Raw genomic sequence first — 15,956 nt, 5'->3', positions numbered from 1 at the left:
CAGTGAAAAGGGATCAGTAGTACTTTTCATCTTGTCTTTCATTCCCTCCAGTTTGAGTCTGAGTCGTGGATGCTGCCTGCACTCTGTGGGGTTATATATGGCCCTCTGATATTTCTTATGTAGGACACACACATACACGCGCACACACACACACACACACACACACACACCTGTTGTAAGCCAAAGTATTGAATAAATGATGCTTAGTGGGGATTACTAGTGCGGATGACTTTCTCCTGTGTGGTTGGCACTCAGCTGTGTGTGCGTGTGCGTCGAACACTGGTTCGACGCACACGCGTCGAACCACTGGCGTCTTCAGTTCTCAGGCAAGGTTAGTCATCATACAAGCGTAGTCCATCAACCACCTCCGCTACTCCTGTTTGCGTGTGTGTGCGTGCAATAAATGTGTGTTTATCTACTCTTACTATTCACCTGCCGACCAGCTGATTGAGTGAAGCGGAGTTGTTCAGAGCGATTATAAGAAAATGACAGTAGGTCACTAGAACCAGCTGTAACTCAAGCCAACCCTAACCCAGCCAATTGATCTGATGGTCAGACAAGGACCACTCTGCTCCAGGGCTTAAGCTTAGCACTGGACTCCCTTCCTATCAGGACAGATGGGTTTTATGCCCAACAACCTCTCACAGTTTCACTACAGAATTAGATGTTCATCCACATTCTCAAAACGTCACATTTTGAAGTTGTTCCAAACGTCAAATTTCAAAGTGTTTTTGTTGCTCCTGCTCCTCTATACCATTCCATTTCTCCAAATGTCAAATTTGCTGGTTACGTTTAGGCACTCATTCCGAATGGTTAAGGTAAGGGTTAAAAATAAAAAACAGTGTCCACGACTGGGATTGAACACACAACATTCTGATCCAGAGTAATGAGGTGATGCCCATCCACCACCCCTGTCCACCACTACTGTCTACTTGATGGCAATAGCGCTTACTATTGCTCCTAGTGGCCGGCTTTGAAGGCATTTCCCGACGTCCTCAGGACATGGATAGACGTCCAATTTCGACTCAACTGTTTATGCCAGTGTTTTCCACATGGTTGTGTGCCCAGAACCTTCAGAACATTTCTTGTGGACCATTAAATAAACCAATGTGCATTCATGGTGATGACTGTGTTTCCCCCAATCCTGTCCCCCTCTCTTTGGGATCCTGGCCCTTTGTAAATTGATTGGCTTATCGGCGGGCGTGCATTCATGTGTGCGTGCGTTTGTGCATGTGTTTAGGGGTATCCCTCTGTGCTCCAGTCCAGACAGAAGGGGTGAAAACTGGATGTGGGATTGAAAGATAATCTCCTCACCAGATGGCAAAACATCACATATTCCTTTTGAGGTGTACCATGAGACCCACTGTACTAGTGTGTGTGTGTGTGTGTGTGTGTGTGTGTGTCAACCTCCACCCCCCCCACTCACTATTCCGTTGGGATCACGTGACCAAGTGTACGTATGCTAATAACAGCCGTAGCGTCACATTAATCCAGTGACCTGGTTAAGCCCCTGACGAGAGAGAGAGAGAGAGAGAGAGAGAGAGAGAGAGAGAGAGAGAGAGAGAGAGACCCCACATGCTACAGAGAGAGAAGGCAGGAGAGAGACAGACTGAAGTGGAAGAGAGAGAGAAGAAACAAAGCATACTCCCTCCCTCTCCTGACACACATAGGCCTACTCACACGCGTACACACACACCTTGTGCAAGAGCAGCAGAGTGGAGCGTAGTTAAGCAGAGGAGAATGGGCAGTTGTCTGAGTCAGAGTGAGAGAGAGACAGAGAGATACACACTCTCCTCTCACCAAGACTAACAGAGGAGAGAGGGAGTGAGATAAGGAGGGAAGACAGGACTGGGACTACTCATACCCACACACTAGCTCGCGAGAGCTGCTTCTAGGCTGGACGGGAATAGACGTTCTCTCTCTACACACTGAGGGTCGTGCCATGGTGGTGCAGGGGGCTGTAACCCCGGGTAGGGCCCGCAGACTCATGCTCAAACTACCGGTGGGAACGTTACAACGGAACAGTGGAGAGAGGGTAAGATTCACTGGATTTCACCCTCCTCTCTTTCTCTCTCTCTCTCACTGCTTCTCACTCTCTGCCTTTCTCTCTCTCACTCTCTGCCTCTCTCTCACTCTGTCTCTCTATCCTCTGTCTTGCTGTGCTGTTGTGTGGGGTTGGGATTTAAGGGGTATTTGGCTAATCCAGGGACAGTAGGAGATTGAGTTGGGAGGCAAAGCAAAAGCAAAGCTTTTAATCTGAAACTGCACACTGAGTGGACAATGAATGTCTCTCTGTCCCTCTCTCTCTACCTCTTGCCTGTACATCCTAATTCTTACCCAGTTTGAAGGTCATTGAGGTCTTAATCTACTATGTGTTTGTGTAATATTGGTATACTGACTTTTTTAGATAGCGTACTGTTGCCATACTGTAACAGAGCTGTATATAGCCAAGCCTAGCATAGCATGGCTAATCATTATGCTCCATGTCCTATCATGTCTAGTGACACACAGAGGACAGGTCATGCCTGCCAGGCAGCTATGACTGTCAATGGACTTTTCTAACTTTTACTTTCAGTTTGATCCTGTTGTTCTGGTTTGAGGTGATGTATTTCTCTGGTTTAAGAGGAATGAACTGTATGTCTATTCCAACTAGCTCTCAAAGCCTCACTTCAGAAATTTCTAAGTTGATGCAAATGTCACATTTGAGTGTTTTAGTGTTTAAGGTTAGGTTTGGTTTGGCATTAACTCTGAAATCTTAAGGTTAGGCATTAATGGTTAAGGTAAGGGTAAATGTTTGGCATAGGGTTAAAACAAAAATACTTTATATCACTGCATATACTTGCAACCTTTGGAATCAGAGGCAGATGCTTACGCCCATCCACCATCACCGTTCACAATGCCCTAGCAAAACCGGAACCTACTTGAAGGTAACAGTGCTCATTGTTGCCCCTAATGGCTGGTTTCCACGTAATCTACCGACGTCCTCAGACATGGATGAACGTCGAATATTGACTTGTATCACGGGTGACTTGGCTGGTCTATTCAGAGGTACTGTCACAGTCAGACCTCAGGACAGGTTCTGACCTACTGCATGATTCACTAACTCTTCAGCCAACATGTTTACAGCACGAGTGTGTGTTGCATGCGGCTGCATGTGTGCATGCTTGCGTGTGTGAGTGATAATAACATTCCCATCATGCTGTGGTAAAGAGGGGTTAGTCCTAATTTCATGTTGAAACAGTGATGGTACAAAGTGAATCAGAGTTAAGTGCACTGTGTGAATGTGCTTTAACACACAACACACCTTTAGAGAGACAGCTCTTCCAGAGGATATGCTCTCAGGCTATGGTTCTATGGTTGAGGAATGCCAACCAGAGCCTTTCACTGGGTCCCAAACGGTTGGCCCTCTGGTGGCAGACACAGTGCTGTTTAGTTCCAAGGCCACATTAAACATTTAAAGACTGCATGTGAGTCATAAATGTAAGGGAACTGCTTGCATAATCCAATAGAGGAGGATTTATATAAAGATAGGAGAAGGGGCTCGTAGCGCTGTGGCCAACCAAAACCTTTCACTGTGGTTTCGATCACAGAGGTTTGATCACATGTGGACATAGGGCACAAGGCTGAAATGTCTAGTATGGACAACAAACATCTTTCCATGAGGTGTCATCTAAAGAGCATTTGAAATCAGAAGAGAGCTGATGCATGTTTCTCTTGGTTTTCATTAGAAGTGGTTGGTTGTTCTGGTTAGTGGTTGTGTATCCTGTTTAGTGTGATGTGATTTATGCCTACCTTAGTTTTGATTAACATGCCTCCTTGTCGTGAATGTAATATGTTTTACCTCCAGGATTCATTTAAAATGACAGGAGCTGTTCAATGAGGTGTCAGTTTCTAGCTGAAGCCTGCAGACACACACACACGTACACATGCGCACACACCAAAACACAGGATTACCTAAATGCAGAAGAAGCTTTGATGTGTGTAGCTTTCACACCCTAAACATGGCTAGAGGATACATACACTGTACACACACACACAGAGAGTGAGAGAGGGTGAGAGAGAGTGAGAGTGGGAGTAAGAGAGAGTGAGAGAGTGAGAGTGAGAGTGAGAGAGAGTGAGTGAAAGAGAGAGAGAGAGAGAGAGAGAGAGAGAGAGAGAGAGAGAGAGAGAGAGAGAGAGAGAAACAAAGAGACTTAACCTTTATATTAGTACACAGGAAGTTTAATGCTACAACCTTCACATCAATACACAGGCAACATGGCATAGTTGACAGGCCTCATTCCTACATAATCACATAGGGCAGCTACTAGAAAGTACAATCCTTGTTAAAATTTTACAATAAGACACTCAAAAACTCTTTCCTTACAGGGTTAATGTTACTAGTTAGCATGGTTAGTTTTATTACTCCATGGTTAGTTTTATGCGCCACTTTAGTACTCCTGAGTGGCGCAGTGGTCTAAGGCACTGCATCGCAGTGCTAACTGTGCCACTAGAGATCCTGGTTCGAATCCAGGCTCTGTCGCAGCTGGCCGCGACCGGGAGACTCATGGGCGGCGCACAATTGGCCCAGCGTCGTCCAGGGTAGGGGAGGGAATGGCTGGCAGGGATGTAGCTCAGTTGATAGAGCATGGCGTTTGCAATGCCAGGGTTGTGGGTTCGATTCCCACGGGGGGCCAGTATAAAAAAATATGTATTCACTAACTGTAAGTCGCTCTGGATAAGAGCGTCTGCTAAATGACTAAAATGTAAATGTAAATGTTATTAGTTCAATTAGTACACCACAAAGCCAAGATTACAGGCTTCAGTCCTAACCATCTTCTGTCTCTCTGTTGGAATGTGCTTTGTTGTGTGGTGCTTTTTGATTGGCTGCTATGAGGAGGTAAAAATGGAGCCATTGTTGATTGATTATTTTGAAGTATACACGCACAAACACACACACACACACACACACACAAACACATACACACACAAACACACACATACTCCTACCCAGAAGCAGAATAAGACCTCCCCATCTTCATTAATAGAGAGATGCAGATTCACAGAATCACATACAGAGGGGGTCTCTCTCTCTCTCTCTCTCTCTCTCTGATTGTATTCTCAATCTAAGCCTCTCATTCCTCTGCTGACAGCTGTGTGGTGTCACACACACACACACACACACACACACACACACACACACACACACACACACACACACACACACACACAAACATGCTAGGGTTGAGCTTCAGTCATTATTTTTTTATTGTGGAGAAGGCCACTGCGACTCTCCTCTCACCATGTAAGGCAGTTTGTGTGTGTGTGTGTGCGTGTGAGGTATTTAAGATATTTGCGTGTGAAAAGCTTGGCCAAGCGTTTGACTATAAATCCCAGCCAATGCTTTTAGAGACATTTCAACATAGGCCTATATGTTGCTGAAAGACTGTTCACTGACAATACATCAATTGGCTCTCTCGTTTCAAAGGCAGAGTATTCCAGCAGCGGTGAAAAGGTCCTATCTGTATTGTTTACTTTACCACTCCATTACCTGACTGACTGGAGCATCAGCTTAGCTTTGTCTACTTTCATCTGTCTGTGAGCTCCAGATGATCCATCCACAGCTGCATCTCTCTCCTGTACTTCCTTGTCCTATTAGATAACTACTGTATGGGATCCTCCAGTTCATTATCCATTACATAACGTTAAAGATAGGGGTGTAACGATTCGTTTTAACAACGATTCGATTTGTATCACGATTCGTGGTTGTCGATACGATTCAAGGACGATATTGGTTCATTTAGAACGATACGATCCGAAACGATTCAGTGACTTGAAATCGATTCAGTAACCTTTTAGCCAAAATTCAACCAGTGTGACTGAAATAAATACCTGGATACTGGACAGTGCAGGTGAAGTTTCCTAGATTCCTGTTTCTTGTAAGGACCGCAATGGTGGCTTGATAATTTCTCGCTCGTCGGCTTCTCCTCTGTCGTCCGTCATGCTATGTTTTGTTGTCTAGGCGCCTTTGCGCTGCTGCTGGCGCGATGACGTCACGGATAGGCAGACTGAATCGAGTAATGTTTAAAGCCTTTATCATTAAAAGTGCTAAGAAAAAACATCCATATAAAGTCTGACGTGCTTAAATCCAATGGGTTATTTCCTAGTATCGATACAATCGATTTATTACATTTTAAAACGATGTTAGATCGATATATGTTGTCCAAAAGGCCAACTCGCCGAGCACAGATCGATGTAGTTGGATCATAGGAATATAAATCGATACATCGATGTAGTAGATGGATCGTTACACCCCTAGTTAAAGAGTATCAATACACACAGTAAAACTCTCCAGCTCAGTTGGATTACTTGTATGAAGCTAAAAGCTCTGAAAAGGGTTTAAAGTGATGGTATACACTCTTAGAAAAAAGGGTGCTATCTAGAAAACCTAAAAGGGTTCTTTGGCTGTCCCCATAGGAGAACCCTTTGAATAACACTTTTTGGTTCAAGTTAGAACCCTTTTGGTTCCAGGTAGAACCCTTTTGAGCTCCATGTATAACCGTTTCCACAGAGGGTTCTACTTGGAACCCAAAATAGTTCTACCTGGAACCAAATGGGTTCTCCTACACTCTGAGTCATTATTCATGTCATAAGAAGGGATTCCCCTTGACCAGGACCACAAATTGGGGAAAACAAACAATATTTCCTATTGACCCCAATTGCAAAAGAGCCAACTTCATCGTAGATTTTTTGTTTTTCAAAAATAACAAAACATGCCGAAAAGCTGCTGTTGTCACACCCTGACTCAGGGGACTCGTCTATGTTGAGTCAGGGTGTGTATGTTCTATGTTGTGTATTTCTATGTTGGTTTTCTAGTATGTCTAGATCTATGTTGGCCGGTGTGGTTCCCAATCAGAGGCAGCTGTCGCTCGTTGTCTCTGATTGGGGACCATACTTAGGCAGCCTATTGGCAATAGTGGGTTGTGGGATCTTGTTCCGTGTTAGGTATGTTGTTTGTGTACCTTGGACTTCACGTTTCGTTTCTTGTCGTTGTGTTTAATAGTCAAATAAACATGTATGCATATCACGCTGCGCCTTGGTCTGACCCGTCGATGAACGAACGTGACAGCTGTGTTGTTCAATATACAGTTGAAGTTTACATACACCTTAGCCAAATACATTCAAACTCAGATTTTCACAATTCCTGACATTTAATCCTAGTAAAAATGCCCTGTTTTAGGTCAGTTAGGATCACCACTTTATTTTAAGAATGTGAAATGTCAGAATAATTGTAGAGTGAATGATTTATTTAAGCTTTTATTTATTTCATCACATTCCCAGTGGGTCGGAAGTTTGCATACACTCAATTAGTATTTGGTAGTATTGCCTTTAAATTGTTTAACTTGGGTCAAACATTTCGGGTAGCCTTCCACAAGCTTCCCACAATAAGTTGGGTGAATTTTGGCCCATTCCTCCTGACAGAGCTTGTGTAACTGAGTCAGGTTTGTAGGCCTCCTTGCTCGCACACACTTTTTCCGTTCTGCCCACACATTTTCTATAGGATTGAGGTCAGGGCTTTGTGATGGCCACTCCAATACCTTGACTTTGTTGTCCTTAAGTCATTTTGCCACAACTTTGGAAGTATGCTTGGGGTCATTGTCCATTTGGAAGACCAATTTGCGACCAAGCTTTAACTTCCTGACTGATGTCTTGAGATGTTGCTTCAATATATCCACATCATTTTCCTTCCTCATGATGCCATCTATTTTGTGAAGTGCACCAGTCCCTCCTGCAGCAAAGCACCCCCACAGCATGATGCTGCCACACCCGTGCTTCACGGTTGGGATGGTGTTCTTCGGCTTGCAAGCTACCCCCTTTTTCCTCCAAACATAACAATGGTCATTATGGCCAAACAGTTCTATTTTTGTTTCATCAGACCAGAGGACATTTCTCCAAAAAGTACGATCTTTGTCCCCATGTGCAGTTGCAAACCGTAGTCTGGCTTTTTTATGGCGGTTTTGGAGCAGTGGCTTCTTCCTTGCTGAGCGGCCTTTCAGGTTATGTTGATATAGGACTCGTTTTGTACCTGTTTCCTCCAGCATCTGCACAAGGTCCTTTGCTGTTGTTCTGGGATTGATTTGCACTTTTCGCACCAAAGTACGTTCATCTCTAGGAGACAGAACTCTTCTCCTTCCTGAGCGGTATGACGGCTTCATGGTCCCATGGTGTTTATACTTGCGTACTATTGTTTGTACAGATGAACGTGGTACCTTCAGGCGTTTGGAAATTGCTCCCAAGGATGAACCAGACATGGCTGATTTCTTTTGATTTTCCATGATGTCAAGCAAAGAGGCACTGAGTTTGAATGTAGGCCTTGAAATACATCCACGGGTACACCTCCAATTGACTCAAATGATGTCAATTATCCTATCAGAAGCTTCTAAAGCCATGACATTATTTTCTGGAATTTTCCAAGCTGTTTAAAGGCACAGTCAACTTAGTGTATGTAAACTTCTGACCCACTGGAATTGTGATACTGTGAATTATAAGTGAAATAATATGTCTGTAAACAATTGTTGGAAAAATGACTTGTGTCATGCACAAAGTAGATGTCCTAACTGACTTGCCAAAACTATAGTTTGTTAACAAGAAATTTGTGGAGTGGTTGAGAAATGAGTTTGAATGACTGCAACCTAAGTGTATGTAAACTTCCGACATCAACTGTACATGTAACCAGGTCAAAAACCCCGACCTACGGTTTGCAATGCTACAATTTAAGGAAATAGAGCCTGAGAGAAGAGCCCTGTGGCTTCAGGCTATTCGATGTGGAAGAGTGGGAAATTGTGGGGACCCAGTGTCCAAGTAGGCTACACGTAGCTATGTGTGTTTCATCACAGGTAAGACATTCAACTCATTTAGTATAGACATTTAACTCATTTAGTATAGACATTTAACTCATTTAGTATAGACATTTAACTCATTTAGTATAGTCCGTTTGTAACTCCACTCACTACTTGTAGCTTTATAGTCCGTTTGTTTGTGTTGTTGGTCTTGGCTAGCTTAATGTTCTGGTTAGTAATTTAGCTAGCTAGCACTCACTCACGTGGCTGACGTTGAAAAGTAATCTTTAGACATGTTGTACTTTTCTTAAATTTAGTTTTATAATTGACTAAAACAAGCAGACAACAAGAAAATTGGGTTTGAAAAATATTACGTTTTTGCTGTAAGCCAATTGGGTAACCAAGGTAACCACAGGTTGTTTCCCCACAGGCGGGTGGGGCCGCAACGTTCTATTTAATACCAACTGGGACTATGGGGACAGCGGAAGAACCCTTCTGAAACCCTTTTTTCTAAGGGTGTACTGTAAGTGTAGCCCAGAGTGTTTTAACATTTTAGTTTGAAAGGAAGTGAAGTTTGGAGGATTGTTATTTGAAAAGCTGGTGAACAATACCAGGGGCATATTGGATGCTGTTATGCTAATCTGACTTTCAGTTCTAGGTAGACAACTACATATCTATCATGTCCTTACATGACATGTTAGATAATATTCCTATGTCCGACTAATAACAACCAGGTTATATGAGCAGACGATGGAGAGTAAACTTGTGAAAAGTCTTCAGTAAATTTGTTTCCCCTCCAACGCATATAATATAACAAAGGTTTGCTCTCCCGCTCTCTTTCTCCATATCTCTTCCCTAATGCAGATGTATATTTCTGTGTCTGAGTATGTTATTAGTGATGGATGATGGTCTGTCTGTCGTGGTTAATTAAGTGATGTCTACAGGAAGAACACGGCCATCTTTGTTCACGGTCAACGGTTATGACACAGCCGAACAAGCCACGCCTCGTTAACCACACAACAATGAGGAGGAGATGCACTCATTTTCTCTTGGTCTCTAATCCCTCTTTTCTCCTCTTTCAAGAATCTGTTGTCTTTTCTTATCCTTAAACATCTCTCACTGGTTTTCTTTTCATCACTCTCTTACTTTATTTTTGCATTCCTTATTCATCTGTCTATCAGCTACACTTACATCTATTTCTGTCTGTTCTTGTTTATTCTTTCTCTATCGTTCTTCTTCATAATTCTTCCAGCCCTTCATACGTTGATTTCACGTTTTTTGAAAACTCAATCAGGTATCAACCAGATAATGGTTGATCTGATCTCTCAGGTATTGATTCAGAGATGATTACTTCCTACTATCATGATCAGCTGCTCACTTAATCCACCGCTTCTCTACAAAACTAAGAACAGAGAGAGAGAGAGAGAGAGAGGAGAGAGAGAGAGAGAGAGAGAGAGAGAGAGAGAGAGAGAGAGAGAGAGAGAGAGAGAGAGAGAGAGAGAGAGAATTTCCTAAAGAAGGGAAGAATGGATAAATGTTTTGCTGGGTAGCGTTGCTCTCCTAGGAGACGCCTCAATGTCAGGAGGGTTCTCACAGGTTCATGGGGGGAGGAGTTGAATCGCACAGCAGGAGAGGGTATAATTGCTTCTGACTCACACACTCGCATACACACACACACACTCACACACACGGTATGTTAGTGAACAATAACGTCTCTGTCAAAGGTATCCAGGCTAGTGGTGAGACAGGAATACTAATCGATGCTCATTACCTTTAACCCCTACTGTCTCATCCAATTACTGCCATTAATAATTTTGCCTCATCCAATCAGAGAGAAGGTCAGTAGTAGACAGGGGCATCATGGGGCTGTGGGCGGTACTGTGACCTGTCTTCATTAGGCCTGTTAATGTAATCTCCATTGATTTATATTTGATTGAACATTAATGGATTGTTCTAAGTATTTAGGTATCTTTCCATCTGTGCCTGCTCTTCTGTGCCTCTAACCCATGTGTCCTCCATCACCTATTCACAAAACACATGTATTATGTTGAAAACAACCAAAACAGCAAGTTGCTGATGGATTTTTTCATCCTGAAACTATTCTGGCACACTGACCTTGAAGGTAGCTGCAGTAGTGTAGTTTTACAGTTCTGTCTACCCTGGTTATATTTTCCTCCATAGATTCCCAGGGATACCCTCTCTCGCCCTGGGGGTGCTGGCTTTGAAATAAGAGAGGGGCAGGATGGGGACATTAGGAGAGGGTTTGGGAATGGGAAGAGGGGGTGAGTGGGGTGCAGCTGTATGGCATCTTAAGCCCTCCTCTCCCTCTTGTGTCTCGCCCTGTTTGGAATGAAAGGGGACCCCCCTCTCCCCACGAAGCGCTTTGGAAGGAAGGAATGTTTTTGAGAAGAAGCCACCCCCCTACTCTTCTTCTCCTCCTCATTATTTCAGTCCTCTACTCCTCCCCTCTTCTGTTTTTCTCTTCTGTTTTTCACTCTTCGATCAGAATAACAGAGTTGTTATGTCTGGTCCCAAACCAACCCCTAGACCCTGCCCCAAGACACCTCTCGTAGATCTAAAAAAAAACACAGGATTGATTTAACTTGGTCCTTGTGTACGTGCTTCATATTCCCAGATAACCTGCTGAGTTACATAGGAAAATAAATACAGAAAATAAACATTAAATAATGACTCAAATAATGTCTTCTAATAGTGTTGTGTGTATAATTAAATAATGTAGATAGAAAGACTTAGCAGACCGGCTATAGATCCATCCACTGTGTCCCTCCTCCGCTGTCTCCCAGTACTGTAGATCCCAGTCCTACTCTGTGATCCCTCCAGGCCTCCATCTGGCCTGGCTGAGGCTGAGGCTCACCCTCTGTCTGTTATTATCTAAATAGATCCCTTTTTTAAAAGTTTATTTTTATTTTTGTTCCCATGCTCTATTCTCAGACATGACTATATGGAACCATGACACACACACAAACAGTGTTGTCTGTCAGAGGTCATCGGGGGTGCTGGGGACTGGGTGAGTTCCATTGCTCCACAACAGGATATGAGACCTCTAAATATCTCCAGATATACGAAGTCTTTGTGAGAGGGAGATAACAGGACTCAATGAACTCTTCACTGTGAAACTGGGACAAACTGACTCACACATCAATGGCATATTCATAGACAGAGGGAGAGAGAGAGAGAGAGAGAGAGAGAGAGAGAGAGAGAGAGAGAGAGAGAGAGAGAGAGAGAGAGAGAGAGAGAGAGAGAGAGAGAGAGAGAGAGAGAGGATGCGGACAGTGCCAGTTGTGTGCTAGAAATTCTATCACCATGTGTCAGTCAGTATCATACCATTCAATCTCACAATGTTTGATTTTTTTCAGTGTGTGTGTGTGTGTGTCTTCGTATGATTGTGGTGTGTGAGTCATGCTGTACCAGTCTCCTGTCTTCCTGTGGGTGTTCTGCTGTGACAGATGTGGGTGTTCTGCTGTAATCCTCAAAAATATTAATATCAGGAAAAATGGAGCGAGTGATTAGCTTTTAGTGTGTTCGCGCTTGTGTGTGTACTTGTGTACGTTTGAGTACAGATGTAGGATCTTAATTTGATCACTATTTTGTTGCTTAGAATTTCCTGCAATACAGGAAATGCTAACTTGTAGTTTATTTGAGTTTTAAAAAGGCTTCTAAAATTTCTCATTCCCACATAGAAATGTCAGTCTTGATTTGCCCTAACAAAAAATGATATATTGTGTGTATGATCCATTTCCCTCCACTGCTCTCTCGCCAGAGAAATGGTGAGGACGAGGGAGAAAGAGAAAGAGTGCGAGACAAAAATTGAGAGGGAGGAAGAGAGAACAGGGATCGAGAGAGAGAGAGAGAGAGAGAGAGAGAGAGAGAGAGAGAGAGAGAGAGAGAGAGAGAGAGAGAGAGAGAGAGAGAGAGAGAGAGAGAGAGAGATTTTTATTAAAAAATATATATTTACTGGCCCAATAGCTACGTCATTAAAAGCACAACATTTTTACGGACCAAGAGAGTTTGAACCAAGCCCCCCTCCTACATCTGTACGCACACGTACACTCGTACACAAGTACACACACAAGCGCGAACACACTAAAAGCGAATCACTTGCTCCATTTTTTCTGATATTAATATTTATGAGGATTACAGCAGAACACCCACATCTGTCACAGTAGAACACCCACAGGAAGACAGGAGACTGGTACAGCATGACTCACACACCACAATTTCCTTATCAATCTGCACACAATACCCCAATGTAATATATATATATATATATATATATATATATATATATATATATATATATATATATATATATATATATATACAGTGGGGGGAAAAGTATTTAGTCAGCCACCAATTGTGCAAGTTCTCCCACTTAAAAAGATGAGAGAGGCCTGTAATTTTCATCATAGGTACACGTCAACTATAACAGACAAATTGAGATAAAAAAAATCCAGAAAATCACATTGTAGGATTTTTTATGAATTTATTTGCAAATTATGGTGGAAAATAAGTATTTGGTCACCTACAAACAAGCAAGATTTCTGGCCCTCACAGACCTGTAACTTCTTCTTTAAGAGGCTCCTCTGTCCTCCACTCGTTACCTGTATTAATGGCACCTGTTTGAACTTGTTATCAGTATAAAAGACACCTGTCCACAACCTCAAACAGTCACACTCCAAACTCCACTATGGCCAAGACCAAGGACACCAGAAACAAAATTGTAGACCTGCACCAGGCTGGGAAGACTGAATCTGCAATAGGTAAGCAGCTTGGTTTGAAGAAATCAACTGTGGGAGCAATTATTAGGAAATGGAAGACATACAAGACCACTCATAATCTCCCTCGATCTGGGGCTCCACGCAAGATCTCACCCCGTGGGGTCAAAATGATCACAAGAACGGTGAGCAAAAATCCCAGAACCACACGGGGGGACCTAGTGAATGACCTGCAGAGAGCTGGGACCAAAGTAACAAAGCCTACCATCAGTAACACACTACGCCGCCAGGGACTCAAATCCTGCAGTGCCAGACGTGTCCCCCTGCTTAAGCCAGTACATGTCCAGGCCCGTCTGAAGTTTGCTAGAGTGCATTTGGATGATCCAGAAGAGGATTGGGAGAATGTCATATGGTCAGATGAAACCAAAATAGAACTTTTTGGTAAAAACTCAACTCGTCATGTTTGGAGGACAAAGAATGCTGAGTTGCATCCAAAGAACACCATACCTACTGTGAAGCATGGGGGTGGAAACATCATGCTTTGGGGCTGTTTTTCTGCAAAGGGACCAGGACGACTGATCCGTGTAAAGGAAAGAATGAATGGGGCCATGTATCGTGAGATTTTGAGTGAAAACCTCCTTCCATCAGCAAGGGCATTGAAGATGAAACGTGGCTGGGTCTTTCAGCATGACAATGATCCCAAACACACCGCCCGGGCAACGAAGGAGTGGCTTCGTAAGAAGCATTTCAAGGTCCTGGAGTGGCCTAGCCAGTCTCCAGATCTCAACCCCATAGAAAATCTTTGGAGGGAGTTGAAAGTCCGTGTTGCCCAGCGACAGCCCCAAAACATCACTGCTTTAGAGGAGATTTACATGGAGGAATTGGCCAAAATACCAGCAACAGTGTGTGAAAATCTTGTGAAGACTTACAGAAAACGTTTGACCTGTGTCATTGCCAACAAAGGGTATATAACAAAGTATTGAGAAACTTTTGTTATTGACCAAATAATTATTTTCCACCATAATTAGCAAATAAATTCAATTATAATCCTACAATGTGATTTTCTGGATTTTTCTTTCTCTTTTTGTCAGTTATAGTTGACGTTTACCTATGATGAAATATACAGGCCTCTCTCATCTTTTTAAGGGGGAGAACTTGCACAATTGGTGGCTGACTAAATACTTTTTCCCCCCACTGTATGTATATACAGTGGGGAGAACAAGTATTTGATACACTGCCGATTTTGCAGTTTTTCCTACTTATAAAGCATGTAGAGGTCTGTAATTTTTATCATAGGTACACTTCAACTGTGAGAGACGGAATCTAAAACAAAAATCCAGAAAATCACATTGTATGATTTTTAAGTAATTAATTTGCATTTTATTGCATGACATAAGTATTTGATACATCAGAAAAGCAGAACTTAATATTTGGTACAGAAACATTTGTTTGCAATTACAGAGATCATACGTTTCCTGTAGGTCTTGACCAGGTTTGCACACACTGCAGCAGGGATTTTGGCCGACTCCATACAGACCTTCTCCAGATCCTTCAGGTTTCTGGGCTGTCGCTGGGCAATATGGTCTTTCAGCTCCCTCCAAATATTTTCTATTGGGTTCAGGTCTGGAGACTGGCTAGGCCACTCCAGGACCTTGAGATGCTTCTTACGGAGCCACTCCTTAGTTGCCCTGGCTGTGTGTTTCGGGTCGTTGTCATGCTGGAAGACCCAGCCACGACCCATCTTCAATGCTCTTACTGAGGGAAGGAGGTTGTTGGCCAAGATCTCGTGATACATGGCCCCATCCATCCTCCCCTCAATACGGTGCAGTCGTCCTGTCCCCTTTGCAGAAAAGCATCCCCAAAGAATGATGTTTCCACCTCCATGCTTCACGGTTGGGATGGTGTTCTTGGGGTTGTACTCATCCTTCTTCTTCCTCCAAACACGGCGAGTGGAGTTTAGACCAAAAAGCTCTATATTTGTCTCATCAGACCACATGACCTTCTCCCATTCCTCCTCTGGATCATCCAGATGGTCATTGGCAAACTTCAGATGGGCCTGGACATGCGGTGGCTTGAGCAGGGGGACCTTGCGTGCGCTGCAGGATTTTAATCCATGACGGCGTAGTGTGTTACTAATGGTTTTCTTTGAGACTGTGGTCCCAGCTCTCTTCAGGTCATTGACCAGATCCTGCCGTGTAGTTCTGGGCTGATCCCTCACCTTCCTCATGATCATTGATGCCCCACGAGGTGAGATCTTGCATGGAGCCCCAGACCGAGGGTGATTGACCGTCATCTTGAACTTCTTCCATTTTCTAATTATTGCGCCAACAGTTGTTGCCTTCTCACCAAGCTGCTTGCCTATTGTCCTGTAGCCCATCCCAGCCTTGTGCAGGTCTACAAT

General features: G+C 43.4%; 1 protein-coding gene across 12 annotated transcripts in view; it reads left to right on the top strand.

Moving 5' to 3' along the window:
• Positions 1 to 15,956, top strand: part of LOC121531944 (FERM domain-containing protein 4A) — a 198,470-nt gene that overhangs the window by 94,890 nt on the left and 87,624 nt on the right. For 5 of the 12 annotated variants that reach the window (XM_041837525.2, XM_041837527.2, XM_041837523.2 and 2 more), the window contains exon 1: positions 1,644 to 2,035. The exons of 3 other annotated variants lie outside the window; for them this stretch is intronic. In XM_041837525.2, coding sequence (XP_041693459.1) covers positions 1,943 to 2,035 — 93 coding nt within the window. In that variant the 5' untranslated portion in view covers positions 1,644 to 1,942. Of the gene's footprint in view, positions 1 to 1,642; positions 2,036 to 15,956 lie in introns of those variants that run through there. 4 more of the 12 variants (XM_041837519.2, XM_041837518.2, XM_041837520.2 and 1 more) reach the window with 1 other exon arrangement.

The sequence above is a fragment of the Coregonus clupeaformis genome, chromosome 19 (assembly GCF_020615455.1).
Source record: "Coregonus clupeaformis isolate EN_2021a chromosome 19, ASM2061545v1, whole genome shotgun sequence".
Classification (NCBI taxonomy): Eukaryota; Metazoa; Chordata; class Actinopteri; order Salmoniformes; family Salmonidae; genus Coregonus; species Coregonus clupeaformis.
Note: the sequence above shows the minus strand (reverse complement) of the source record. Positions and strands in the feature narration are given on the sequence as shown.